The 26,824-nt window shown below is 40.6% G+C and overlaps 1 protein-coding gene across 4 annotated transcripts in view; it reads right to left on the reverse strand.

Moving 5' to 3' along the window:
• The window catches only part of adgrb3 (adhesion G protein-coupled receptor B3), a 116,956-nt gene that overhangs the window by 4,551 nt on the left and 85,581 nt on the right, over positions 1-26,824 (reverse strand). For 3 of the 4 annotated variants that reach the window (XM_082557178.1, XM_082557181.1, XM_082557179.1), the window contains 11 exons: positions 16,419-16,545; positions 15,325-15,428; positions 15,083-15,185; positions 6,535-6,685; positions 4,926-4,995; positions 4,452-4,518; positions 3,052-3,155; positions 2,623-2,721; positions 2,215-2,386; positions 1,864-1,959; positions 1,064-1,103 (listed from right to left, as the gene is read on the reverse strand). In XM_082557178.1, coding sequence (XP_082413304.1) covers positions 1,064-1,103; positions 1,864-1,959; positions 2,215-2,386; positions 2,623-2,721; positions 3,052-3,155; positions 4,452-4,518; positions 4,926-4,995; positions 6,535-6,685; positions 15,083-15,185; positions 15,325-15,428; positions 16,419-16,545 — 1,133 coding nt within the window. The remainder of the gene's footprint in view (positions 1-1,063; positions 1,104-1,863; positions 1,960-2,214; positions 2,387-2,622; positions 2,722-3,051; positions 3,156-4,451; positions 4,519-4,925; positions 4,996-6,534; positions 6,686-15,082; positions 15,186-15,324; positions 15,429-16,418; positions 16,546-26,824) is intronic. The other variant, XM_082557180.1, reaches the window with a different exon arrangement.

A 26,824-nucleotide genomic window follows, 5' to 3' on the forward strand; every position in this document is an offset into this window, starting at 1 on the left:
AGGAATTATATTATCTGCTCACAAAAGGCCTGCAAGGACATTACAAGAATAGCAAACAAGCGCAATACTCCCCTCTCTGTTCGAGGCTAATTTAATGCTCAGTGTGGACATGGGGAAAACAGTGTGGTATTCGCTCTGAAGAAGTCCTTTGATCTAAGTTTACCCTGTGTTCTGTAGTGTGACGCTGCAGAATATTACTTCTGCTGCTGACAATAACCCAAGCTTGTAAACAACCAGCTTTAACACCGTGAGCCCGCAGAGTGGTCCGTTAAGTGCATTTCTCTCAGACTGCAGCTCCACTTCGGTCCATATCAGGTCATAATTTATAAATGACACCTGTCTTTTCTTCCTTTTTGTATCAGGTATGCCCACTTTAGCTTTAGACGGCACAGAATGAAGTAGGGCAGGCCAGAAGAGCCAGGGAGCCCCTTTTTGTTACTTAACAAGTGCCGTTTCAGAGAGCTCTGAATAATGGCCAGCTTGGTTGCTCCCTCCACATTTAGGATGTGGAAGGGAGTGGGAAAAGGAGAGGTTTCAAGCCTGTGCAGGTTTCTAACGCGAGATAACTTGCACAGTCTCTTTTATTCTCCTCAGTTTTATTAAATCATAAAACTACTGTGGCCCAAAAATACAAAAGAGCGCGACAGAGGAATCAGAAAACATTGTATCTCCCCAGTGAGATAACTTAGAAAGAAAATCCTCCCACAATTAGACACGAAGGACCTACGTACCTATCCTTAGATGGTATCACGACGTTAATGAAAAGACATAATTGCAAATGGAACTGCCGAAAGATGAGGAAAGCTGCCGCTATTTCAATTTACTGCAGTTATCTATTACAGTGACGCTGGAAATTACAGTGAAAACTCCAACAGCTCTCTTTATACTGTTTTGTTCTCAGATTAAAGTCAGTGTTTTTGTAACTGTGAAAAAACTCCTGTGGGGATTGTTGGTTGTTATATAACCTGAGCTATTTTTTACTGTCTAACCTCTTTGTTTTTTTGTTTTTTTCAACATGCAAGCCAAGAGGAATCTAGTTAATCAGAGAGTGTGTGTTCTTTACCTGATCGGCAGGCGATGTCCACATCCTTCTCAAAGTCCGTCTGTAAGTGAAGGACAGTGAAATGCTCAATATTTCTAAAAATAAAAAGCATATTTTAAAAAAGAAACCAGCTACAAAAGTGAGATCAATGCTATTCTATTGTTATGATACATGAAAAGAATCCCAATAATATTTCAGCAAAATGTGTGTGGCTGAAAAAAAAAAAATTGGCTGCAGCAGCTGGGGAGCATTTTGTGCTTGCTGCTAATGATCGCATTGAACGAGAGGGCCTGACACCATTCTGCTATTGTGAAAACTGTTTCACTCTGGATGGTATTACAATACTAATGGCAGATCATTGCTTCAATGTGCCGGTGGCATCGTCATGCTAGATGAAGAGACTGGCGTCCCAGTCAAAGGTCATAGAGGGAACAGTCCTCTATTACCCAGTGAGAGGAAATGAGAGGGATGGACGGCAAATATGGCCAGTAAGTTCAATCAAATAGAAATAAAAGACTGAGCTCAGGGGCTAAGAAGACCAAAGGAAACTAATACCATTTATCAAGGGGCCAAGTGTCTTCACCGCGTATAATCTGAGCTTTATAAAAGCACACCATGCAAAATTATTAACCTATAGAAAACAATGCCTCACGGTGTAGAGGTCATAGAAACCTAAAAAAAAAATAGGATAGTAATAAAAGACAAATTAAGGTTAGTAGAGAACAAAGGGGTGTGCCCATGTATTATAAATAACCAGGGAACATTGCTCAAATTACAGAGGATCTAACGGCTGCAGATAACAGCGGGGTAACTGTGCCTACCATTATCTGAGCATGCCCATTAGGGAAAGTTCCTGTTGCATCACCGCTGATTGGATCTTGGCAGTTTCTGAGCCGACATCTAAAAGCATCCTGGACCTATGCACAAGAGGGAATAAGTGTTAGGGAATATGTTAACAATACAGCTTATTATGTCTGTGATATCCTTTAAACATTTCTTTTTAAATATGCAAAATCCTACAGGGAAAGAACTGTTGCTTTAGGCTGTTAGTGAGTTTAGGATTCGAAAGCAATTAATAGTTAATAGCATTTGCAGGAGCATAATCTGCTGACATACAGGCAGTTAAAAGAGATCACAGGTGAAGAGGGGGAGGAAATGAAATCATCCTCTACCTCTCTCCGTAGGATACAGTGCACCATCACAATGACAAAACCCTGCAGCGAGTCAAAGACAGCAAAGAGGATCTGAAAGAGGATGGAGCGCTTGTCCGTTATGGCAAGTACCGCAGACATCCAGGTCAAAGCCAGCAGAGGCAGCACGACACAGGAACTCCACAAGGACGCCCTGAGAGAAAAGAAGGAGCACCGTGTAGAAGAAATAAAGGCAGGCAAACTGGTGGTGATATATACAGTCTACAGTGCTGACTAAAATCTCAAATCTCAACCGTTTCAACACTGAAACGTAAATTTGCATTGCAGTGGGCAGCGAGATGATCAGAACTGCAGAGGTGGACATGCTGTACATACAGAGACTCCCCGCAGCACCGCCTTATTGATTCACAGACACTGACAGGCACTTACATTGCATTGCTAGCTGTAGTTGCTGATAAAGCAGTTGTTGATACAACGCCACATTTGGCACACTTGAGAGTTAATCCTGTATGCGGCTCACTCATCTGTCTGTGGGACATAGAGACAACATCATGACAAACAACGCTGAGAGCCACTAACTCCACTTTAAAATCTCCCACCGTCATATTATCTACAACAGAAGCAGCCAATGTGTGGGCGTGTGTGTGTGGTTTTTTCATCTTGGACTGATTCTGCCAAAGAAATACGAAACCATGTCGCTCCCGAGAGAGATCTGACCTCTTTATGTTTATGCCTGTAATTTCCTTTCAATGGCAGAAAAAAGGAGGTCTAAATCTCCATATGTACAACAACTCAAAGCACACTGTATGTATATTTTTGCATGATTTTAAGAGAAGAAAAGAAAAAGCAGGTACTAACAAGGATGTGCTGTCATACCCTGCTCGGTGCTTCAGCTTCTTGTCCAGTATACCATCTCTGGACACTAGTTTGTTAAACACCAAAATGCCAATCACCATGTTGACCTGTCACGAGAAAGGAGAACAGGAATATTTGTTTTCAATAAATCATCCACAACGAGAGGATTTTAAGAGCAATGTTTTTAATTTCCCAGCATGACATTCTCCTTAAGTAGCCAATGGTTAGTGTCATTTTCCATCTGCATTAACTTTGACCTGTAGCTTCTATTATTTGCTCTTCTCTGTGACATTTCAGCCAATGGAAGAGACATGCCCCGCACACTCAGCCCCGGCACAACAGCCTTAAGAAAGGATCTGCCTGACAAGAAGCACTCGTCTCCTCAAAGGCACCTTCTCCTATTATTAGCAGAGAAGTGAGGGAGCTTTACACTCGCTGGCTGGACCATTGTTTAAAACAGTGCACTGTAGTCTATTTAAAATCCCCCATAACTGTGAGAAGAACTCATTAAGTATTTATGCAAATACATTCGGGGAAGTTTTTATCCAACAAGCTCTGTTACTGTGAGACATCTGACTATCGATATAGTGATAACAGCAGCATGGTGTGGCGTGCATTCTCACTGCAGATGGTTGTTTCTGCTTTTTTTTTTTGTTTTGTTTTTTTGCAGAGATTAGCTTGTGTTCCTCTGAGATTCGCTGCAAATAATAACCACGGAGCGGCGAGACTTCCGAGTCTTTGCGCTCAAACAAGAGGTTTAGTCACTTAAAAAATACATATATCTGAAATCGCTTCATTTCAAATCCCAGCAGAGAACAGGAATTTGACAGTGAACAATATTATTACACATTCCGAGTCGTCCGTCCCTCTGACACAGACTTAGTGATTTGCATAATCACATTCTTTGTGTAATTTTCTCTGTACAGCTATGTAAATACAAAATGATTAAAATACCCCAGTATATTAGATTTTGGACAAATCTAATGCATAAATACTTAATAACCTCACAGCTTCATGGAGGGCCATTATGGTAAATGAAAGGGGGTTACTCGAGCACATTGCCTGATGGGACGCTCATTACTTTGACTTTGAAACCACAGTTGGTTCCTCAAGTCAAACATTTTCAAAGCATCATTTTTTGTGTCGGGTTTCAGCACAGCACAGTTGTACCATATTCACACCATGCCACCGCTAGAATCGCGTGGCTCGTGTGAGTGCTGGTCTTTGAGTGCAACCAGAACAATTCACAAGCACTGCAAAGTCATGTTTATTGAAGAATTTGTTGCTGCTAGTGCTGGCTGTTTTTCCTTTAATGTACATTTCCTTTACATTACATTATACAGAAAAGCAAAAAAACCCAACCCCAACAAAACAAAAAACAGACAGTGGTGGCTGAGACATACCAGAACAACAGCAGCTGCAGGTCCAACAAAGGCGTACAGGAGCCCGCCCTCCAAAGACAGCCAACAGCTGCAGGAAAAGCAGAGGAAAAAACACAGTTAACTCCCACTAAGGCATTAACATCCAAGTTAATGGTGCACACCAGCATACAGTTGTGTTTTCCACAATTGTCAGGGGAGAAGTGCCATATGTTGTAACTCCATATCCAAAGTTTCACGGGGTAATAAGATTCTAAAGAGATTTTAAGCAGTGTTTATGCATTTGGTATCCAGCAGGGATACAACTCACATAGAATTGGGGTCTTGCTGTGCTATTTTGAAATTTGATTGGCTTCTTGGGACTTTGTTTATGATACTATTTAGGATAACTAAGCGACTGCAGATGCGTGCAATCATTACCCTTAGATTTTACAGACGAACCTACGATGTGCCCACTGAATACTAAACACAGTTAGAAAGAGAGGAAAAAAAACTTACTATAAGGGTGTCCCATAGCCCTTTGTTTTGGTAAATCCCATCGAAACCGCAACAACTAAAGCTGGTAATCCTTCAAAGGAGAAAACAATCAATAGTTATTTGAGCAGTTCTAGTAGCTTGTTAGAGCTGAGAGCATAAACCCACTTCAAGGGAGAAGAAGTCAACTGTGCCTTCCAGTCATTAAGGAAAGTGCAACCCGATTGATTTCATTAGAAGCCACAGTATGAGACTATACAGACATCTGAGAGTATATGATCAAGTATGGGCAATTCAATTTATTTCTTTAAGTGGCAGAAAAGAACAGACTGTACGCGGCTTCGACAAAAGGGCAGCAGTGCATCATGTCCAGAAATTTCATCACTGTACTGTACAACACGTCTCCACCTTCCACACCTTTTACAAGAAGGGATTTGGCTGTACGTCTCCTCATTATAGATTGGTGTAATTGATTCGGTTCTTGCTACTATGTACTTGGAATATTAACACTATCCCTCTCCAAGCAGCGCAAGCAGGTGCTATTGATGTAATCAGTTTCCTGGAGGCACGAGCCGAAGACCCCGTTGCCATCCAGTGCTTCTCTGCAGTGCCGGAGAGGTATAGAGTGCTGGGTGTTCGCAAGCATGTCGTAAATCACAGCGCAGGCAACAATCTGGTGGAGACACTGCGCTTCAAACAGGTGAATTAAGAGACCACAGGCACTCTGTGCTGCTTGTCTCTTTTAGATCAGTGTTTTGTTTGAATAAGGTCGTAATCTGTAGAGGATTAAAGAATTATGTTCTTGTTGTGGCATGAGTAAACGAATAGAGTAATCTGTACTGCAATGCAACATCACTGTGGGACGACACAATCTCATTTATTTGTCAAAATGTATATTAGTACTTTTTTAGAAATCTGTGTGATTGCAGAACAGGCTTTGTCCATTTTTTTTGCAAGCCATGGCACTGCAATGACTAAGAGAGCCTTGTTTGTTGCTAGGTAACAAGAAGAATGAGTGTGGGCTCTTTCATAATCAAATTGATTTTTTTTTTTTTTAGGAGAGATTTTTGTAAGAAAAGGCTGTTTGGACAGGGATTGATACTGGCAGTTATCAAATGAAGGGAAATCTTGTAGGTTTTGATGCCGCGTGTATTTATTGATATTTGTATGGTGCTTATGATTAAAATCTGTAAAGAAAGATGATACATATGCTGTACTAGTTGCATTCAGTGCATTTTGCCTCTGCAAACATTTCCTTCTTCTAAACTGTACATCAGAGGGTTTCAGATGAAATGTATTCTGCTGCAGTGTGAATGCCTGGCTCAGACCCTCTTTATCAGACATAAGGTCATTGTAACCTGCAATTGAAGAGCCGCACCAGTCTGTCCTTCCCCCCCACACTGCTCATGACTGGTCCATTTACCCAGCCCTTAGAGAGCTTGACTGGAAAAAGCATCACAACAAAAGCGCCTGACAGGATGAGGATCTAGCAGCCCCACGGAGAGGATGAATAGGAAGAGACGGTGCAGTTACTTGGAAAGACACCGCGGCCAGAGATATTGTGAGAAAATGGCAGCTGCTGGGATGATGGGAGATAATGGAGAGGTTTAGAGAAACATGCTGCTTTACTTACCCCAACCCAGACACAGAAAGCGCTTACGGATGAGCCTGGTCCGAACCTTTCCTGTCACTGCCATGTAGGACTGCCAGGCCTCTGTTAGGACCCAGCAGAACGACGCCAGGAAGAAGAAGTGCAGGAAGGCTGTTGTCATGATGCAGACGCTCTATTGGATGGAGACCAAAACATGTCAGACAGAGGCAGAGCTTCATATTTAAAAGAAATGCAGTTTACTAACAGCTAATAAATATAGATTCCTTTGAAGCAACAGGCTTCCTACGGAGATGCATCAATTCTATTGATAATCCCTCATTTCCTTGAATCATTCCGGCCATACGAACAACACAGACCATCCATTAGTATCCTGTGCAGCTCAGGGAAAGTCTGCTTTGCACCAACAGAGTCAGCGATAGTAGTTTAGATCAAAGCCAGTCTAGCCAACACAAAAAAACACAGCGTAGCATTCCTCCACACTAAACCTCATTAGTATGCAGACGATCCAACCTGGAGCCATGTGAACCAAGGTCAACTGTTTTACACAGACAGAAGGGGCAACAAACCCACAACACTGCTTAAACGTTAGAGAACGCATGTGTCGGAGGCAGCACATTGGATTGATGCCACTTTTCATCTTCATTAGTTTGTCCATCTTTGTCCCACGCTCCAAATGGGATCGTTTAGAAGAGGATTAGAAATGAAGAAGTATCCTTGAGAATCTTGTCATTACATGCTGACATTTGTGAGCGAGAAGAGATTAAGCTTTTTTTCTTTTTGCTCAGATTGTTTGCACTGTGAAGATTTGGTAAACTGAGTAATACTGTACAAAGACGCAAAAGATTGAAGTGCATCATCTCGTCCGGGGGAGTATACACCATGCTGTGAGATCTCCCATACACTTTTTCATCCCCACTGTGAAAGGCGCACTAAATCCATCTATCCCCTGTAGTGCTCACGGGGTTTATGCGAGACAATAATCCTGCATTACCTTATTCCCGGGAAGTGGGAAATTCTGTTAAACTACACCCACGAGGGATATTAATTACATAAATGTGCATTCAAGTGGAAAATTCATGTAGGATGCATTCAGGTGCAGTATGTATTTGTCATTTTCTTAGATACTTAAATGCTTTTGGATATTTTTTTAATTCAGCAGTCACTGTGGATTAAGGAAGTTAAAGGAATTTCATTACTGGTTGCAAAGAAGAGCTGCTGGTAAAATAATGCTTTGCTAATGTAGCAAAATAATCCAAAGCACCGAAGTAGAATATTAGTCAGTTTTGGCAGGTTCCAACTGTTAAATAATCAGCAGTGTGTTCATTTACACATTTCATTAAGTGCAAAAATGTCAGCCTAAATGTACCTGCAAGTGTGACAATCATTTCTGGAAACTTTTGCTTTTTCCACAGAGTCTAACTGGAAACAAAGCAATCCAACTGCAACTTTAAAAGCTTCAAAATCCGTAAACACGTATAGTATTTATGTTACTATAAATGGTGAAGGAAAACTATTTTGTTTTTGTGAGGTTTAGGTGGATTCAATACACTTGTGGCTAATGCTGCAGACAGTAGTATCGAAGCAACAGGGAAAAAAAAGAAAGAAGAAAGAAACCCACAACAATCATAACACATCACACTCCCATGACGCATTGCCACCTGCTCGTGTGGTAATTACAGGTGCCGTTTTAGAAATCACAAACATGCTGCGCTATAAATCTTTGATAAACTGAGATTAAGAAAAGGCATGTATGTGGGAGTCTGCCCACTTTTGACAAATTCTGACCTTTCAATATGGATGTTTTAAAATTTAGTAACCTATATCCACATGTTAGCATGCACTGTGATTGTTACTGGCAGTGATCATTACTGGATGGAGTACGTGACCAAAAAAACCTCCAGCAATTTCACATCCTGATTTTGTGAAGGAGACAAAAGGGAAATGGGAAACCATACAGTAGCTAGACAGCTTGTAGACTTGCACCCAAAGCTAATTCTAGCGTTGCTGTTGCTCATGTGCTGTCCAAGGTGCTGAAAATAGAGCCTGCCTTGTTTCCTGGAAACGGGTCATATGCAACCACTATGCTTCATGGTTCACTTGGATGCCTGTGCCGTCCAGCCTCATTAGTCCTCCAAAATGAAAGCTGTGCATTTGAAGAGAGAGGAAGCCACACTATGAGGATATTACGATGGCATCGGTTGAAGGAAGGCAGCTATACAGAAACGAGGCTGAAACCCAGAGTTCACGTTGCCCTTTAAAAAGGCAAATGCTCTGAGATGCTGAGTACACTGTGTCGGTATCCATGGAAACAGAGGAACCGAGGAAGGGACCAACATTAAAACATCGCAGAGCTAATAGACGCTGAGGTAAGGGTAGGTGGTGATGGGGTATGCTTCAAGCCTGTTCAGCAGTGACAGTTTAAGATGAGGACAGGACATTTGAAGAATTAATGTGTCCTGCCTAAACTCTGACTAAAAGGTCTCTGACACTTCTACCTTCAAAGCCACAAAGTAAAAAAGAGCAGTGACATATTATTCATACATAACTTTCTATTATGTTATTACTTGTTCACACTACTGTTGCTGATGAAATTGTTTTCAGGGTCCAATTAATATTCAATATTTGGTTATTTCCATTATTTATAGGTTCATTAACTGGTTTTATGAGAATACTCAAAGTCATACACTGTCAGGTTAAAACTCTAAATTTTAATGAAACCTGAAGAAATAGATTACTCACTGTGTTTTCGCAGCAGAGACCTACAACATTATTTAAAATGCTGTAGAACAATCTGAACTGGACTATATAACATTGCTTTTATCTTCCCAACTGTACTGAATCACTGTAGGAGGAGGAGGCTGGTGGTTATTTTGACTGAAGCACCCTCCTTCTGAATCAAGCAGCAAGTGCCCCAGTGCGTTACACAGTGGGTGCTTGGGTGGAGGACGTTAAAAAACTCCAAACAACAAAAGTGGTAGTGGCAAAGAGTTGTTGAACCGCAGAGGAACGCTGAAAAAAATGTATTGACTTTGCCACTACAGCCAGAAAATGGCTACTTCTACTTCCTGGTCTGTGGATGTGCCTCACATGAACCTGAAGTGAACTCATCCCGATAACAATTCTACTTCTGCCTACTTTATCTCAATATATAACACTCCCAAGGCTCTAAACAGTACATCCAGTTATTCTCTCCAACATAATCAGAGGATTCCTGCCAAGTATGTAGGAATGAGCAGCATGTTGATTTAGTCACTTTCTACTCTGTGTGACATCAATTTAGTTAAAGTGAAACCTTGAACTGGATTGAAGAGGATGAACCAAATCCCACTTCCGTGCACCTCATCCTAAGGAGATGAAGCCTGTAGTGTGCTGAAACTATGTGCTATTGTGTGTTGCAGTTATTGTATGTCGAATATTTGGTGCATGGACCCTTGATTATGTTTAATAAACGATGACTAAGTGCATATATTATGCATGTTTTAATGGTAGTAAATGGCAAAAAAGCTTCATTCTTCCAATTCCATTATTTTTAACTACTCTGTCAAAATAATGCTGCACATCTCAGGGATCTATCTGTTTATCCTGTCTACTTCAAACTTGACGTGCACTGCTGAGGATCCGAGTAAGTGCAGTGTTGAATTTAAGGTCATTTGGATGAGGAATAATGTGAGTTTGAATGGTTGTCTGCCTCTATGAGTTGGTCCTGTGATGGTGACTTATCTGAAATGTACTCTGCCTCTCGCCCTATGATGGCTGAGTTAGGCTTCTGCCCCCTGTGACCCTGATAAGGATAAATGGAAGAGAATGGATGGATGAGGGGTGGTCTCATTTCATGGTTTCCTTCATGTTGCTGCACAGAAAGAGTAAAAGTACAGTGATAATGTGTGCCTGTCACCATTCTTGACCTCACTGTCACGCTCCTGTTAGCGTCAGTGTTGGCGTCAGTTCACGCAACACAAAGAAAGATTCTAAACAAAGTGCTGCTTTCTCAGCGATGCTGTTTATGATGAGGTGCTGACAACATGAAATCAGCCCCCGAGAAACCACAACAGTATCCTCAGAGTGCCTTTAGATCAGCGGCAAAGACTACCGACTGTCATCGGCTTTGAATCTCCTGGTTACTGTTGCTATGCAGCACTGATGATGTCACACTGACTTTTATGATCTGTATTCAGGATCATGTAATGTTGCCTGGTAACAGCGGCGACTTAGGCTTTGTATTAACAGGGGACAGTCATTGTGGCAATTTCCAGTCCTGAACCCTAAACATATGTTTCCGTCTCAGGTGAAGGAGCACAAGCCTACAAGTGATTTTCACAGGAATCCGGTCACATGAAGCTACAGACTGACACCTGACACTTGTCGCTGCGTGACGGGCCACAAATCAGAGATTGTGGCTTGTGAGGCCTTCATCATCAAATGCTGAAGATGAATCATCAACATTCAATGCTTTCATGCATGCAGACTCACATAAGTGCATTGGTAACATTAACTAATGCTTGATAAACACCTTAAAGGAAGCATCAAGGTAGATGACCATCTTTAACTGTATTCCTTTTAAGTGGTGTCAACATTTCTCAAAGGGCTGTACACACATTAAGAGACAAGCAATAATATGGCAAAAAGCAAATGTGGATTGCAATAAAACTCAGCAAATTGAAGACATGAAAGGAAATAATTGCTATTGATGTAAAGTGACCATGAACCAAGTTACAGTAACTTCAACTCTGAGGTAAGTAACAATCAATGGGTGCGAAGAATAAGTTGACTGGCACACTGCAAGGTGAGCAATATACAAAAGCAGGGTGACATAAGGACTGTGAGCCTTAAATGGCTACTAATGACCAGTGGGTGATGAGTGAATCACTTCATGGAGGGTTGACTTTAACCCTAAATCACAGAGCACTAATTCAGTGTGGAGCCCAACTAAGTTGCTGCTGTTGCTAAGCAGCATCAATAAAGGACTATAACCACCATTAAAAAAACAAAAAATCTCTGTCTGGCTCTTCATCATTACAACCATCTTTACAATCCACCTGAAACTTTCAGAGGACATGCAATGGCCATTTCATATCAAAATCTGTCACCTATCCGATATCTATATGTAAGGAAAACCTCCCTAACTCTGCTGAAATGCCTCTGACTTGCCTGTGACAGTGGGAACAGGCAGTAGGAGTTTAGAAAAAAATCCCCTCTCAAAGCAAACATCAAATAAGCCAGGCAAGCATCTGCAATGCTGTCGCAGATCAAAGTGTATAAACACTGTAATGTCACAAAGGGAGTGACTGCCAGCAATTCACTTGTGATAACTTGTAACATCAGGAGGTTTAAAATGAAGATAAAGCTATAAACTGGTTCTCATTTCAGAAGACTTATGACACCTTGACCCCATCTGCCTTATGTATTTCATAGTAAGAGCATTTTAGTGGAACGGCCTCTCTAGCTCCAAGACTCTCTAATTGCATCTTCCCAGGCAAAGCCAACAGCTCCTGCTTGTCTTTGTTTGTCTTTCTATAAACCAGGATCAACAGAAACAGAGGACAAAGGAAAAGCATACACAGGCAAAGGTGATTCACTGTCTTCCTGCTCCCAGAGGACACCTCCATAGCAAAAAGATGATTTCTATTAGATGATGAGCAACTCGGAATCCACAAACAGTGGAGCCAATTATGTGCACTTCTTACAGGAGATGGAGGAAAAACAAGTGAGGCTGTGTCAGGCAGCATGGCAATTAAACCCACACAGGGACTGTTTTCTCCTCTTGGTGGCCTATCACTCAAACACCGGCTTCTACAGAGTGTCTGATCAAACAGATGAGCATTTTCTCAAATATTGTTACAACAGAGTGTTCAATACAGAGCAAAGGGACACTAGTAATAATTGCATTGTTTGGGAAGTTTTATCTACAGCGCAGCTGCACTTGAATAAATACATTTTACTACTCTTGACGACAGTACTCAGCTAGCTGAGTTTTGAGGTCCCCAATTAAATCTAGTTTTGGTTCTCGAGGCCATGGTAAATAAGCACATTTGTGCTTTTTGTGTGCTTGCTTTAGAAGTAAAGATAATTTATGCACAGAAGCCACAACAGCAGTTTGATAATAGTGTGCTTGGCTCAAAATTCTAAATCTGCTAATGTAAGAATGAGGCAAAATCTGCAAGTAATGAATCTTTGGGTGGTTTTTCTAGTCACTTACTGAAAGCAGAATCTATAGTTTAGCTCAGCAGCCACTTGCTTCTGCTTTATACAAAAACACCTGTTTACTAATGGAGAAAACAGATCATAAAAACTGAACCAGACAAAACAATAAGTTTAAAGCTGCTGAAAATTTCAGTGAAACTAAGAGGAATTTCAAAGCCAGGTTACAATTCTGTGGGTTCAATTACACCAACAACCTTGATCCAGATTTGTGTAGCTTCAAAGTTCAGTATTAATAACAGTGTTGGTCCGTTCCAAACAAATCTGTCAGCACTGCTTATTTTGATCCCCGTGAGTCTGACAAGGTAGCTTGTTGAGTCAGTCTAACAGATGCTGAAATTACATCTTCAGTATGTCAGTGGATTTTCGGGGGGGAAAAACACCTAATCTCTTTACAGATTTCATAGACAGACATCCTATTAGAGGCGAGCCGAGTGAGTATTCCATGTTAAGTGGTGGTCCTTACAATCAAGACAGGAGATGGCTGAAGCCCTGATTAAATCTGACAGGGCTTCAAATCAGCTCAGCTTTAAAAAATGCCCTGAAGCTTTGTGGATTCAGCGTCTTGGCTACTACAGTGTGCCAGAGATGCGAGGGCCAGCAGGGACACAGATGAACTTGTTATGTGCGGATGCTGTTTTTGTTATTTTACGAGACTGTTTGTAATGAACCAGCTCGGGTTCGCGTCACGATGCTAACAACTAGCACATTTTTGTCCATAATTTATCTTGTTGATTCTTATTAGATTAGTTTCCTTATTCATTTGTTGTCCATGTTTCCATTTTCGATGAACTCGGGAAAATTAACAAGCAGTATTTTGATTTATGAGTAGTAAGAACCACTAGTTGGCCCATCTGGTCCTAAAGTACTAGAAGGTAAGAGTGGCAAGTCAGTACTCGTGTTATACAGCACCAGCAATACTTCTAATGACAAAAGACCCCCTAACTCTTTTGACACATTTCTTTCATTTTTACAAGCATTTTAAAGGGATTTTTGTCTGTGATTTAGATTCTAAAATCTTTGACTGCTGCGATATGAGAATATCCAGATGTGCCTTATTAATGAGCTGAAAAAACAAAACAAACAAACAAACAAACAAAAACAAAATGGAAGCGAATACGAGAAACACTGAGGAATAATGAGATGAGGGACAAAAAGCCATGTGTGTCTCGCAAAAGGTAAAGATATACCGAGAAAGTGGTTACACAATAAAATGCCTGTAATCAGACAATGTGTCACACTGTAGTGCTGCCAAATGACCGAGAAGGGCATCTGTGTGGGCAGCTTGTAAATCCTAACTACTTTTTTGCCAAACAATCTTTTACATTAGCTACTTGTTCGCTGGCCAGTGACAAAGCAGGAGGAAGGAAACGACGCATTTTACTGGAAGCGCTTCTCCAGCAGCAGCTGGGTTTTCGAATCCTGCCGTGACTTGATCAGAAATTCAGCTCTTGTTGATATCTGAAGAAAAAAAAATGATTTGCTATCTCTCCGCGATGCTTTTGAGTCACTGCAGCAATGCCAAATCCACATTCAGTCTTAGCAGGACAGAATGCTAATTTCCTGCGTTTGACCCATGCACCATGTGTGCTGGTGTGCAAAATGTCTGCCTTTCTGCTCTTACACTACTTGCTGCCAACCTATCTTGACTTTTTAAGGAACTCTATAATATATAGAAGGTCCCGACAGTCTTTTATGTTAATTCTTTTATTGCTTTGCACTTTTAACTGTGTCTGAATATCACTGTAGTTTCAGTGCCAACAGATTGGGGGTTGTCTCAAGTTTCACCAGAGTAATATGTATGGTTCTAAGCCAAGGCAGAGTAGGTCTGCATCTTAAGGAGGCATTAGACACACATTATTTTCCATTTGGAATGAATATAAAAGGCTTCTGTGAGACCTAAAAGAAAACGAGTAATTTACTTGAACACAGCAAAATGCTAACTACTAGATTCTTTAAAAAAGATATTCTTTAAAGAAATCTGGAGTTCAAAAGGTGCTATTTTGAAGATAAGAGTTGGCAGATGAAGAATGGGACTGATTATTGATTCAAATCTCTGCCTTAAAGATGAGCAAATTTGACTAACACTTCTCCAGCTGACTGGGAACAGGTGAATATGATGGAGCATTTGTAGCATATCTTTTCATCCTCAATACCTCATTACATTCTACATGATAATATGCACAGCTCTGCATAATTCTGCATGGTAAACTATTACCTGTTGAGCTCAAAGAAATGCCAGAATGAAAATTAAGAAGGCTGAGCTGTGTTAAAGCTGGTGTAGGTGAGCGTGGTGTCATTTGGATCTTTCTAACCCATGCACCTCCACACTTTGGAATCTGTGCCCAATAAATCCTTAAATTGCACTTACCACATTGTGGGTCTGTGTTTGCCCAACAAGGATCAATATGTTTGAGCAGACTATAGATAAGCAGAAGTTGAGCAGGATGATGGATCGCTCAGAGCGGATATATCTAAAAAAAACAAGGGAAGAGAATTAACCAGACTTTAAGTTTTACCAGAACTTTCACCAGATTATGAAACATCACATAACAACTGAGAATTATTATTATTGTTTGGTTGAAATGTATGCACTTAAAGCGTTGCAGTTACCGCCATAGCACTGCGTAGATCACTGCCAATGTGATCAAGGCGAGGCAAGACAAGCCACAGCCAACTATCAATGTCACAGATGGGACCCCTGAGTACTCCATGGTCTGTAGGGATGACAGAGCAAGACGAACCAGTCAGTGGGAGGCTGGATGTGGTTCATGCAGGACAGTAAATCTTTATTATTGGCCAGAGAGGGAAGCAATCAAAACAACCACCACCAACAATATGAATAATCCACAGTGCGACTTAATTTACATTGAGGTTTTAGTTGCATGTGTGGGCTTGAAGCTTGTTTAGATACTTGCATAAAACTTTCCAGGAGATCATGTTGCAGGAGAATAAACAGTGGAAGTAATTATAACCAATGTTTTTGTTTTATGCTGTGTTTTCTCAGTCACACTTGGAAGTCAAGGAGGCTGGCCAATCGCGGGCCAGCCACTGAGGCTTCCTTCACATACACTAATGCGGTTTCCCATATTATAAACCATATTCAGTAAATCAAAGCTAGACAAAATAAGCACTTTGCTGCAAGAAAAATGATGCTGTATGATTTAGGCCTGACAGAGAGGAAGGCCACAGTGTAAGTACTGCATGTTCTCAGATTTAATTACTTTATCTTTTCAGGAAATTACAGGCTCCTGCTTCCTTTACCCCAGTCTAATTGCAACACACAATTGTGCTCAAAACACAATTTAAAGATCTCACCTGCAAGAATTTGTCAGCTTTTTTTGTGGACAGGTCAGTAAAGAAAACAGCACCCAAAAAAGGTGAACTTTATCTTTATCTCTTCCCTAACATGATTGATGAGGAGACACTTAAAGACAAGCACCAGCACGCACACACCCTCCCCCTCTGCATGCCCATACACAATCTATCTATCTAAGTCTATGCCCAAACTAGAAAATACTCCCCCCCACAATCTCCCCTTTACCACTGTATTACTATTTAACAGGATTAGCACACACGAAGATTCAATTTTCATTCTCACCAGCACACACACAGACACACACACATACACACACGAACAGGGAGCCTTTCTCCTTTACATGAGCTCATGAAACCCACATCGAATAGCAAATCAATAGCCTACTTACTATTTCTCTTGGTTGCTGAGCCAAAATGGCGAAGGTAGATACACGATCACATAAGCATTTTGTATGGGATGCATCTGTAAGCACCGTTTTACATCCTTTTGTGGACCAGGCTCCCCAAGAATCGTTCCTGCAAGGAGGAGGCAGAGGCAATTAGAGGTTTAATTCCAGCGGTGACACGACTTCACAGGACTTCTCGACATCGCTTCGGCGTTTTTATTTAATTATTACTAATATGACTCGAGAGCTGGAGAGATTGTTTCATAGAGAGAAAGAAGAAGAAAAAAAGCGAACAGACTAATCGACACGGCTCTGGTGTGGCTACGAGCAGCATTTCAGCTGGAGCAGATAGAGAGGCAGAGACGGAGGAGGGGGAGGACGCACGGAGCTGTCCAAGCAGACCGGTGCTGATTGATTCGCTATACGCAGATAAATACCAACGAGTCAAGTGATACAGAAAACAGCGTTATTTCCTCTTCACGCACAAGTTAAAAGCCTTTATATTTACCTGTTTGCCTCTCTGCGTGCTTTATATTCTTCTAGAGATCTTTTCCAAACGACTATAATCCTCTTCCCCCCCCCCCCGGTTATCCTGTCCTTTTTTACCCCCCCCACTTTCGGCTGATTTTTCCCCCCCTCAGCTGTTTTAATTAGCAGCTTTTGAATGCTTCCTTAGGGGGATTTTCACCCTGGAAACGGTGGACAGCATCAGATTGATACTCTGTTCCTCTCTGCTGGTGTGAGGGGGGGAGGCAGATGCAGTGAAAAAATAAACGCACGCCGTCGCAAGGTTTGCTTATTCGGCTTCGAGTCTAGTGATATGACGGGAATAAAGGATGCTTTTGGGTCATTCCTGAAAGTCATTTTACACGAAAGTTGTCGCTCCCCGGCGTGAAGCGCTCCCCTAAAAAAACACCGCAGAACTAATACCACCCCGCGGAGGCAGCGCAAATGGTTGCAGCCAGTCCCCACTTCACACCACTAGTAGGTGAAATGAAAGGAGCGTCTCTCTTCCATTTGTCATTCACCCCCGACTCATTTTGTGCCTTCAGAAATACCATCCTTGCTGATTAAATATCACCGAGGCTTTATTCTGAACACAGCCTTTGCCGCAACACCCAACCTGACTTTTAGCTTCGTGCCGTCACTAGCAAACACCTGTTGTCCTGCAAGGCGCTCTGCTCACCCTACTACTAATTTTATAAAGCCAAGAAGAAGAAAAAAAGGGAAAAAGATGCATACTAGTGATTCAAGACAATATAAGACGCACTGGCTTTTGATTTGTTTAAGCGGGCAGTGGCTGCTGTGCGAGCTAATCCTGCTTTGTCATTTGATCAATGTGGCAGAAATATTTATTATTCCTGGAAGAGACCATGGAGCCAGTTGCAAATTTCCAGCCAGGGCCAACCGACACTGTGGGTTGTTTGTGTGTGCACAGCAATGAAACGATAAACGGATATCCTCCCCCTTTTGCTTCTCTTCTTAACTGGGCTGTGGCCATTCTGTGTACACAACTGATATGTGCTTTTCAGCAGACTGCATGCTAAAACAAAAAGCATAAACCAATTAAGACAAAAACCAAAAGAAAAAGAAAGAAAGGATAAAAGAGAAAAAAGCGAATGACCCACTCATTAAGCTAGCATCAGCAGTTCTTAAAAAAGTTTAGTTATAAATTTGAATCACAGTTTATAAATAAATTAAACTATATGTATTTATACATACAGCAGAACCTCTACGAATTGGTCATATCAGAAACATTAATTTCTTCAAAACTGGTGCAAAATGAACGTTTGAAGCAAATAAACAACATGTCTACAAGTCACCAAAGAAGCACCTGTGGGTGAAATATGGCGCAAGTTTAGCCCTGGAATAGGAGTCATATGATAGCTGAGAAGGATTTTATGATACCGCACTGCTGATGATTGCAGAAGTAGTTCAATGTTGAAATTGCATGTTGGACTTTCCATCATTTTTTTGTCTGTACAGGTGTGTGGCTCTCCAGATGTTCCAGTTTCAACATTAAGATTAATGTTGGTTTAAGCAAGTGCAAATCTATTTACAGCTATATGAACCCAGTGAGAAACTGTACGCAATATCACCACGACTTTCTTTTTGCTTATTTGTCACACTTAAATGTTTAAGATCATCAAACAAATTTTAACATTAGACAAAGGACACTTAAGCAAGAACAAAATGCAGTTTTCAATGCTAATTTTATTTATTAAGGGGGAAAAAATGCTATTCAAACCAAACTGGCCCTGTGCGAAAATATAATTACCTCCTAAATCTAATATCTAGTTGTGCCACCCTTGGCAGCAACAACCGCAATCAAGCATTTGATATTCAGATCATTATCATGCTCTATAATCCAAGTGTACTTGAGTTTCAGGGAACAAACTTGTGGCTGGGCATTCTCCTTCAGGATTTCTAGTAGAGAGCAGAATTCATCGATCCATCAATTACAACAAGTCATTCATGTCCTGACACAACAAAGCAGCCTCAGACCATCACATTACCATCACATACCACATTACCACCATCACCATACTTGACTGTTGTCTTTTCAATCCACAGATTATTTCTCCAGAAGTTTTGGGGATCGTCAGCAGTGGTTTTCTCCTTGGAGCTCTCCTGTGGATGCCACCTTCGCCCAGTCTCTTTTTTATTGTTGAATCATAAATGCTGACCTTAATTGAGGCAAGTGAGGCCTGCAGTTCTTTAGATGCTTTTCTGCGTTGTTTTGGACCTCGTGTATGAGTCATTGATGCACTCTTGGAGTGATTTTGATAGTCCGAACACTCCTTGGAAGCCTCAACACTGTTCCTAGTTCTCTCTTTTTGTGGAAAATGACTCTCACCATCGTTTGATGAAGTCCCAATGCCTTAGGAACCCTTCCAAGGTTGATGTGACTTGTTTTCTTATTTGTTCTTAAGTTCCTTTAGCTCATGGCATGATGTGTTGCTTTTTGAGATCTTTTAACCTACTTCACTTTGTCAGAGAGGTTCTAAAGTGACTTCTTGATTCAGAAGGTCTGGGTGTGGCTGCTTAAATTCAACTCAGCTTTCCAAAAATTGTGGTAAATTCCATTAAATTAATGATTTAACAAAGGGAGTGGGGTTGGGGAGATGTGGCAATTGTTTTTTTTAACAGTGCCAGGTAGGTTCAAATAGCTTTTTTCCCCTTAATACATGAAATCATGATTTAAAAACATTGTATTTACTCAGGTTATCTTTATCTAATATTACAAGATAAACATGTAAGTGTGACAAATATGCAAAACTAAGAAATCAGGAAAGGAAAACACTTCTTCACAACACTGTAGTCAGTACATCTTTGCACAGCTGCAGAGTAAAGGTTAGAAAAGAATCTTTTAACGTGACAAAACTGCTGTGCACATATTTTATAACAATAGTGCACACTTTTCAGCACTTTGGGTAATTCCTGTAGGAGAGTGATGAGGTACCATAAGGTAACAAGTAGGGTGCTATTACATACTCAAACTGATTGTCACGATCTAATACAACCTACTTTCCAATGCAGGCTTTCTTTTGACGTGACAGATTGACACAATGTGTGATGCTTTGTAACTTTGGGATGAATCCATCTCTCCCCTGGTGAAAACTCAATCCTTGGCATGATCTGTTTCTAACTTTTGACTTGTTAGATGTTTGCTTATCCTCTGTGCCGGGGGGGAAGCTGACAGGAGAACAATCCCTGCCTGGGGATTTATGTATGCCACGTTTGATGTGTTGCCTGACCTTATTGGGGCTCGGTGGCCCAAGAATATAAAACATCCCCAAGAGAAAGTGACATTTTTGACCACAGTAAGACTGATGACATGACATTCATCACACACCAACTGCTGACCACTTTATATCCACGCAGTGATCTATTGACAACTTTACATCAAAACTTACAGGACTTAAAATTTCTGACAGAACTTGATGGGGCTCCGGTTTTTACGCAGTTCGGTGTCAAGCCGCAAGATAAGTGACAGCAAGAGTTACAAAGAAAGCTCACAAAGTTTTAAGCACATTCAGTATTTAAACCTTTGAGTCTTGCTAAACCACAACTTAACTTTGAAAGACTGAGCCCCTCTACACATCCTGTTACTAAATGTACACCTTACCCACATGTTTAGACATTATACTTACAGCATAAGTCAAACAGTAAATCTGTATCATTATTTTTAAGCCAACATGGTGGCGCTGCTGTATACGCTACATGACCATAGCTGCAGTTGTTTAACCTCACTTGTCACACTGCACATAAGCAAGGCTAACCGTATGTTTCTATAGGGATGCAAAAACCTTTAAATTCCTTGCATGCCCACATTAGATTAGGCAGACACCGAGATGGGAGCTTAAAGTGTGCCTTAGGCTATGCACTTAAGGCAATTTTATAAAGTCTTGAAAGACTGACACACAATGGCAGGCAGAGGAGGGAGGGGGCAATGCTGGGAAATGATTCCATCCATCTTGGATCTCTTGATGATGGGCAATTTATATCAGCCTGTGGGCCACATTGTGTGTGCTAACTGAGTGAAGAGAAAAGAAAAATGAGCGCATATTCTTGTGTATCAGGGAAATCGGATTAATCCCTAACATTCCCTGAGTGGGACAAGACCCTTCAAAACGAGGCAGACAAACAAGATAACGTGACATCTGTATTTATTAGTGAGGGTGTGACTAGCCCTACAGGTGCATACAAATGAAATGTATCGTGTATCTGTTTAATAAAATACACCAAGGGACAAGCATCACTACAGTTCATTAGGGTCACTGTAGTAACAGAGAGATTTTTTTTTCATTAGCAAACATTTTTATTTGTCAGTCTGGTTCTTCTGGGAGTCACAACCTGTCCAGGGTCTACCCCACCTTTTGTCATTTGCCTGCTAGGATAGGCTCCAGACATCCCTGTGGTCCTAAACTGGATACGTGGTTAAAAAAGTGCATGGATTGATGGAAAGCACTCAGTACAAAACAGCATGCATGAGTGACAGACAGAAAACTGATTAAGTCAGAGACAGCATGAAGGTGGAGGGGTGGTGGTGCAAAGTGGTTTGAAGATGCAGCAACTCTGTGTAGCCAATGAGACCTCCCTATGAGATTTGACAATTGGATGCCTAAAAGGGTATCATTTGAACTGAGATGAGCTGTTATCAGGTGATCTACCAGCATATCCGGCTGAGCTTGGCTTAATGGCCTGCCTGTTATCCTCAGTTTAGTTGACCTTTAGTGCATCCACTACTGTCTGCACTGTACTGCACTGCATCTACTGTCCAATGTTTGGTATTAAATACCAATATTTAAACTTTATGTGACTGGTAAATTTAAATTGTGTTGCGAACTGTAAGTTCAGACAGCCATAATTGAAAGTACACAAGTTTTCTTTGGTCATCTATACGAATATAAAAATACATCTATTATCTAAGTTAAATAATAATGGAGTCAGATAGAATTCCTGCATGCATAAAGTATCAGATAATTATCGCCTGCAAGGGGCTGGTGCATTAGTATTGCATGCCATACTTCACTGTGTGTACATGTGCATTACCCCAACCTCTGGCCCATGCACAAATGCAAAAATACCTTTTACTGTGAATTAATTCATAGTTAAGAGTCGTTATCAGTCCACTATCAGCCCTTGTTTGACTAAAGCTTACAATTAGAATTATTAAACATCACTCATACTGTCACTTCTCGCCTGGTGCCATCCTTTTGATTTCAGCCACCAGACATAAAGGCGCTTTCACCATTATTGTCTCTACATCTGCACTGTCAACAGTTTCCACTCAAAAGCAGCCCTCGGAAATTGACATAAATCTTTCCACATGGGTCCCTGAGACTAAATCTGATGAAGTGCGAGTCTATGGAGCGAATGTGTCTCTTTGTGGTCCTATGCTGTGAAAAAGCTTGACAGCTGCTGATCACAGATATGAAAATGTCAAATAAGATTGACGTCAAACAGGGGAAACCATTGGAGAGTTCTTCAAAACAACAACAACAAAGACAAAATACCCCCCAAAAAACCCCCAAACCTAAAATCAAATACCGCATTAGCTGAAAGATAAAGTGAGACGTGATTTTGAGTTTTACATGGCATTATGCTGCAGGCAGAGTTGACCGTGGACATGACTGAAGTGAACAGATACAGCATTATTCACATGAAACCAGGCACAACTAAAATGAAAGCAATGCTTATCAAATTTATTAGTAAATGTAAATTCTCTCTTAGCAGTAATGTTACTGTTTGACTTGTCACAGATTTAATGTTATATTCAAAAACTAGGTTAGGCGTGGTTGCATGAACTCCGTCCCAGCTTCCACCCAGCTCATGGAGTAAACGACTACCACTGAACCACACAGACAAACTTGTGGATGGCGGCATCTTCTTTGTTGCTGTAGTAGATACATTTTGATTCAACACTTAAACACACCGCCATGAAGCTGCTGGGGTTTTTTTTAAATGTCCAAATGGAAAGCAAATGTTGCTGTTGCAGAGGTTTCTCTTGATTCATAGGATTTGGAGCAGTTGGAGAGTGTAGGGTGCAGCCTTTTTGGCTCAAATTCAGCTTCTCCAGATGTTTGTAGAACTCGAAGCAGTGACAGCTGCTTTCACACGTTAACATCTAAATGATTAAAAAGGTTTAATTTCTCAGGAAGTGGAGTGCTCCCGGTAAATTCTTGCTAAGAATTGTGCAGCACTTAGAAATGCCAGATAAATCTAACGAGGTGCATAATTTTCAGTAAAAGCTAAAGACGTGACTTGAAAGCGCTTTCCGTTGTAATCGGCGGTTTTGTTTTGTTTTTACACATAATTGTTTAAAACACGTTTTACTGCTCGAGTCCTTGCTATACTTTATTTTTGTTTTATTCGAAACTTGTGTCAAACACGTGTCTTTGCATGCTAGGAAAAAAGACTTTATCCATCAATATATTTGACTAGAAAGTCATTATTTAATATTTAAATAACAATAATTTCGTACTTCATTGTCTTGCTTAGAGTAAACACATTAAACAAGAAAATAACCTTGAGGGTGAAATAAAAGGCAGTGAAATTCTCTGTTTTAAAGATGTCTTAATGAAGGGCCAAGATGCTGACTTGTGAATCCTTATTTAAGGATCTGCAAATGTTCTCAGCCGTTTGATGTTTAGCTTCCACGAGACTCTGTTTGATAATCCGAGAAAGGGTCCTGAAGCATCTGCGATTAAAATGTCAAAAAGACACTCATATGGCTTTCCATGCACTGCTTCCCAAGCATCAGAGGATTTTTAAAAGCAGTTAATTGCAAGGCAACGTCAAAAGGCCAGAACTAGCTTGGAACGTCATTCTGCATTTTTATTTTTTCTACAAGTTTGGGGGCAGTAAGGAAGAAAACCGCCTAGTTTTACAACTAGTTTGTTTTTATATCGTAGCATTAGAAAGAGACAAGTCAGAACTGTAAAATAACCTTATGGTAGACTCACAGTGTCATATCACTTCTAAGATATTCTAAGATGGATTAATATATATATAGTTAAAATGTTATTTATGAAAGCTAGGGATAAGGTGAAGTGAGTTGTCAGGCAGATTAATTCTCCCTAAATATTTATTTTTGACCACAACAGGGATGTTAACTGATCTGAAGTCACTGGGTTGCACTTTTTATTGTTCCCTTGGCACAGTGGTGGGATATTGGTAATTTCGAGGTTATTTGAAAGAAAAAAAGAAAAAAAAATATTGACATTTGAAAAAGTAATAAAAGTGTATGCATCTGATATGTTTACACTCAGTGCTGTGGACCTGGAGACCGGAAGAGTAAATTTAAAAAAGATATTGGATATTTTAGAACTCAGTGTGTGGTGTTTGTTTATATTTCTCTGTCGTTTTCAAAGCTAGCCAACTGCAGCAGATTCACCTATAGGCCTCCATAATAATGATGTGAATTGAGCCCTCACTGTTTTCAAGCAGTTTAATATTATGGTCACTACTTTAATATTACATTGGAAGTTAGTTATAGTCAATTTCAACATTTCATTATTTGTAAGTCTTATATAAATAAAGCCTATTCTGAAAGATTTGTTCACATTTGTTTAAAAATACTTTGATCGTGTAGTTTATGTTAAAGTCCAGCTCAGTGTTCACATAACCTGCACGTGGACCATAGCTCTCCACTTGCAAATGTTTTCTCTCTGCTAATTGTCAACATGAGCACTCTCATTTGGTTTGAACCAACATGGCTGACAGATGGCACATCATCCCCTCAATGAGTCCTAAGAGTGGATCCTATTGGATAATAGAAAGAGCCAAATGTTTGAAAAATGATTATCATACCATGGAGTCATTCAGTGGTGCTATGATTAAAATTACCTAATGTAGTATGGGGGGGAAAAAATCAGATAGTTAACACTAGGTTTGTGAAAGTCAGACAGAGAGAATGTAGCTGAGTTGTCCCAGTTGTATCATTGCTGTTCAAAAATAGACCAGCTGCCCTCAAATACTGTGATAGAGGACAGACCGCGCACAATTCAGATGCTATTTCACAGTGAAAGTAACAAGCTTTTATATGCCTTTGCCAGAGATCTGTTCATCCACTATTGCTGTTAGGTTGTACACAATTAAGTGAAACTGGAATCAAACATATTTCTAGTAAATACATTTCCATCCTGTTACAGGTAAAAAATAAAAATAAACAACAAACTGAACAAAAGTTCTACAAAACATGATCCATCCATAGTGTTAGTATTCTTATTTTAGAAAAAACAATACCGCTGTCCATGTTGAAGTTCTAAAAAATACGATTTCTCTTCCACTGATTTCAGGTAAGCTTGAGTAGTTTTCTATAATAATCCTGGTATTTTTGTTGAGCTTAAAAGACACATGTATCGCCCAAGTGGATGATGCAAATGATGGCTGTGCAGCCGAAATGCGACAGAAGGAGGAAAAGTCTTGTTTTTCCTATAACACATGCAGACAAATGCAGACAAAACTACAACCTTATTGTAGTACACCAAATGTTTTCTTTCTTCATTATGTGAAATGCTGGCTTGCGCCCACTCGATGATATCCATTGCAGACATTGTTGCCTGTAAATCCCTCATGCAGTTTGAGTTGACTTGCCTGCTGTTTGCAGTATCCAACCCTGTTTAATTTTTAGGTTTATCAAGTTTTATTGAACCACCCAGGAGCAAATCTTTCTTTGGATCCTGCCTTGCCATTTGCCCCAACAGCCACCAGAGTTCTTTCTCTCTCTCTTTCTTTTTGATGTCCAGCACTGGAATTCTTCATCAGGTAATTGCTTGTGTAGCCGCCTAAGCTGTTCAATCGGCCACCCCAACCATCCATCAGCCGCCCCTGCCAACACCCAGTGAAATGTCCATCCCTCAAATATTCAATAGCCTGTCTTCTCTGCGCCATGACTACTGGGCACTACCCCAATTGCTCCAGGTCTTAAGACTGGTGTCTGCCACTGTAAGACTCACTGATATTTAATTTGCTGCCACTTCAGAAGTATTTGCATCCCAGTTGTCTACCTGTCCTGGATCAAAACTACTGCCCACCAATCACAACTCTTCCAACCATCTTTTTTTTTCTCCCTAGCCTTGCAGCCACCCTCTAAACTCTCTAGCTCAGCAGATTTCCAGCCCTCAGGCCATCCATCTGACCTCTTTTGCCCTGGCCCCCCACCTGTTATGTGATGCTTCTTTTCTTTCCAGCCGTGAGGCAGTCTACCTGGCCTTCTACACTACCTCAGGGGCAATCATTCATGATGTCTTTTTGAGGCTAATTAACACGTACTGACACCGTGAACAAGTCTTATTGTAAAGTACGAAAAAAATTCCACTTTTGAGTGGAAATGATCCAACATGGGAAATCACGGGACTGTTCTGTTTGCTGCAGAGAAGGTGACATCAAATCAACACAAATGGCACAACAATCTCAAACACAGACACAGTTTGGAGGACTATGCATCAAGCAGCAAACAACTTATTCAGATAAGCAAAAGTGCAAAATGTAATGTTACTCAAGTCATTGGCTTTACATAAATGTAATATTTGTTGTATTCTTATGGAGTGTCACATTTCTACACCATAAAATTAAGCATTCTATATGAGCTGCTGTGTTTCGTTTAGGTAAAGCGGTTGTGTTTTGTGTCCTCATAATTTGTGGGAGTTTCCCTCCTGATACGTTATATAATTCTGCAGTATTTTTGACTGATGCTACGGCACCTTAGGCAGTGACTTTTATCAGCACTTACTGTAAAATGAATATCTTTAAGAAGTCTGCTGAAGCCTATACATGCTGCCTTTTAGTTTTGTATGCACTCAAACTATTTTGTAAAGGACTGGTATAGATATAAATGTCTCAACTGCTGTGAGACGGGCTATTTTCTAACTCATTAGTATTAGTAACTCATATTTGTTTGA

The sequence above is a fragment of the Aulonocara stuartgranti genome (genome assembly GCF_965226115.1).
Source record: "Aulonocara stuartgranti genome assembly, chromosome: 13".
Lineage (NCBI taxonomy): Eukaryota > Metazoa > Chordata > Actinopteri > Cichliformes > Cichlidae > Aulonocara > Aulonocara stuartgranti.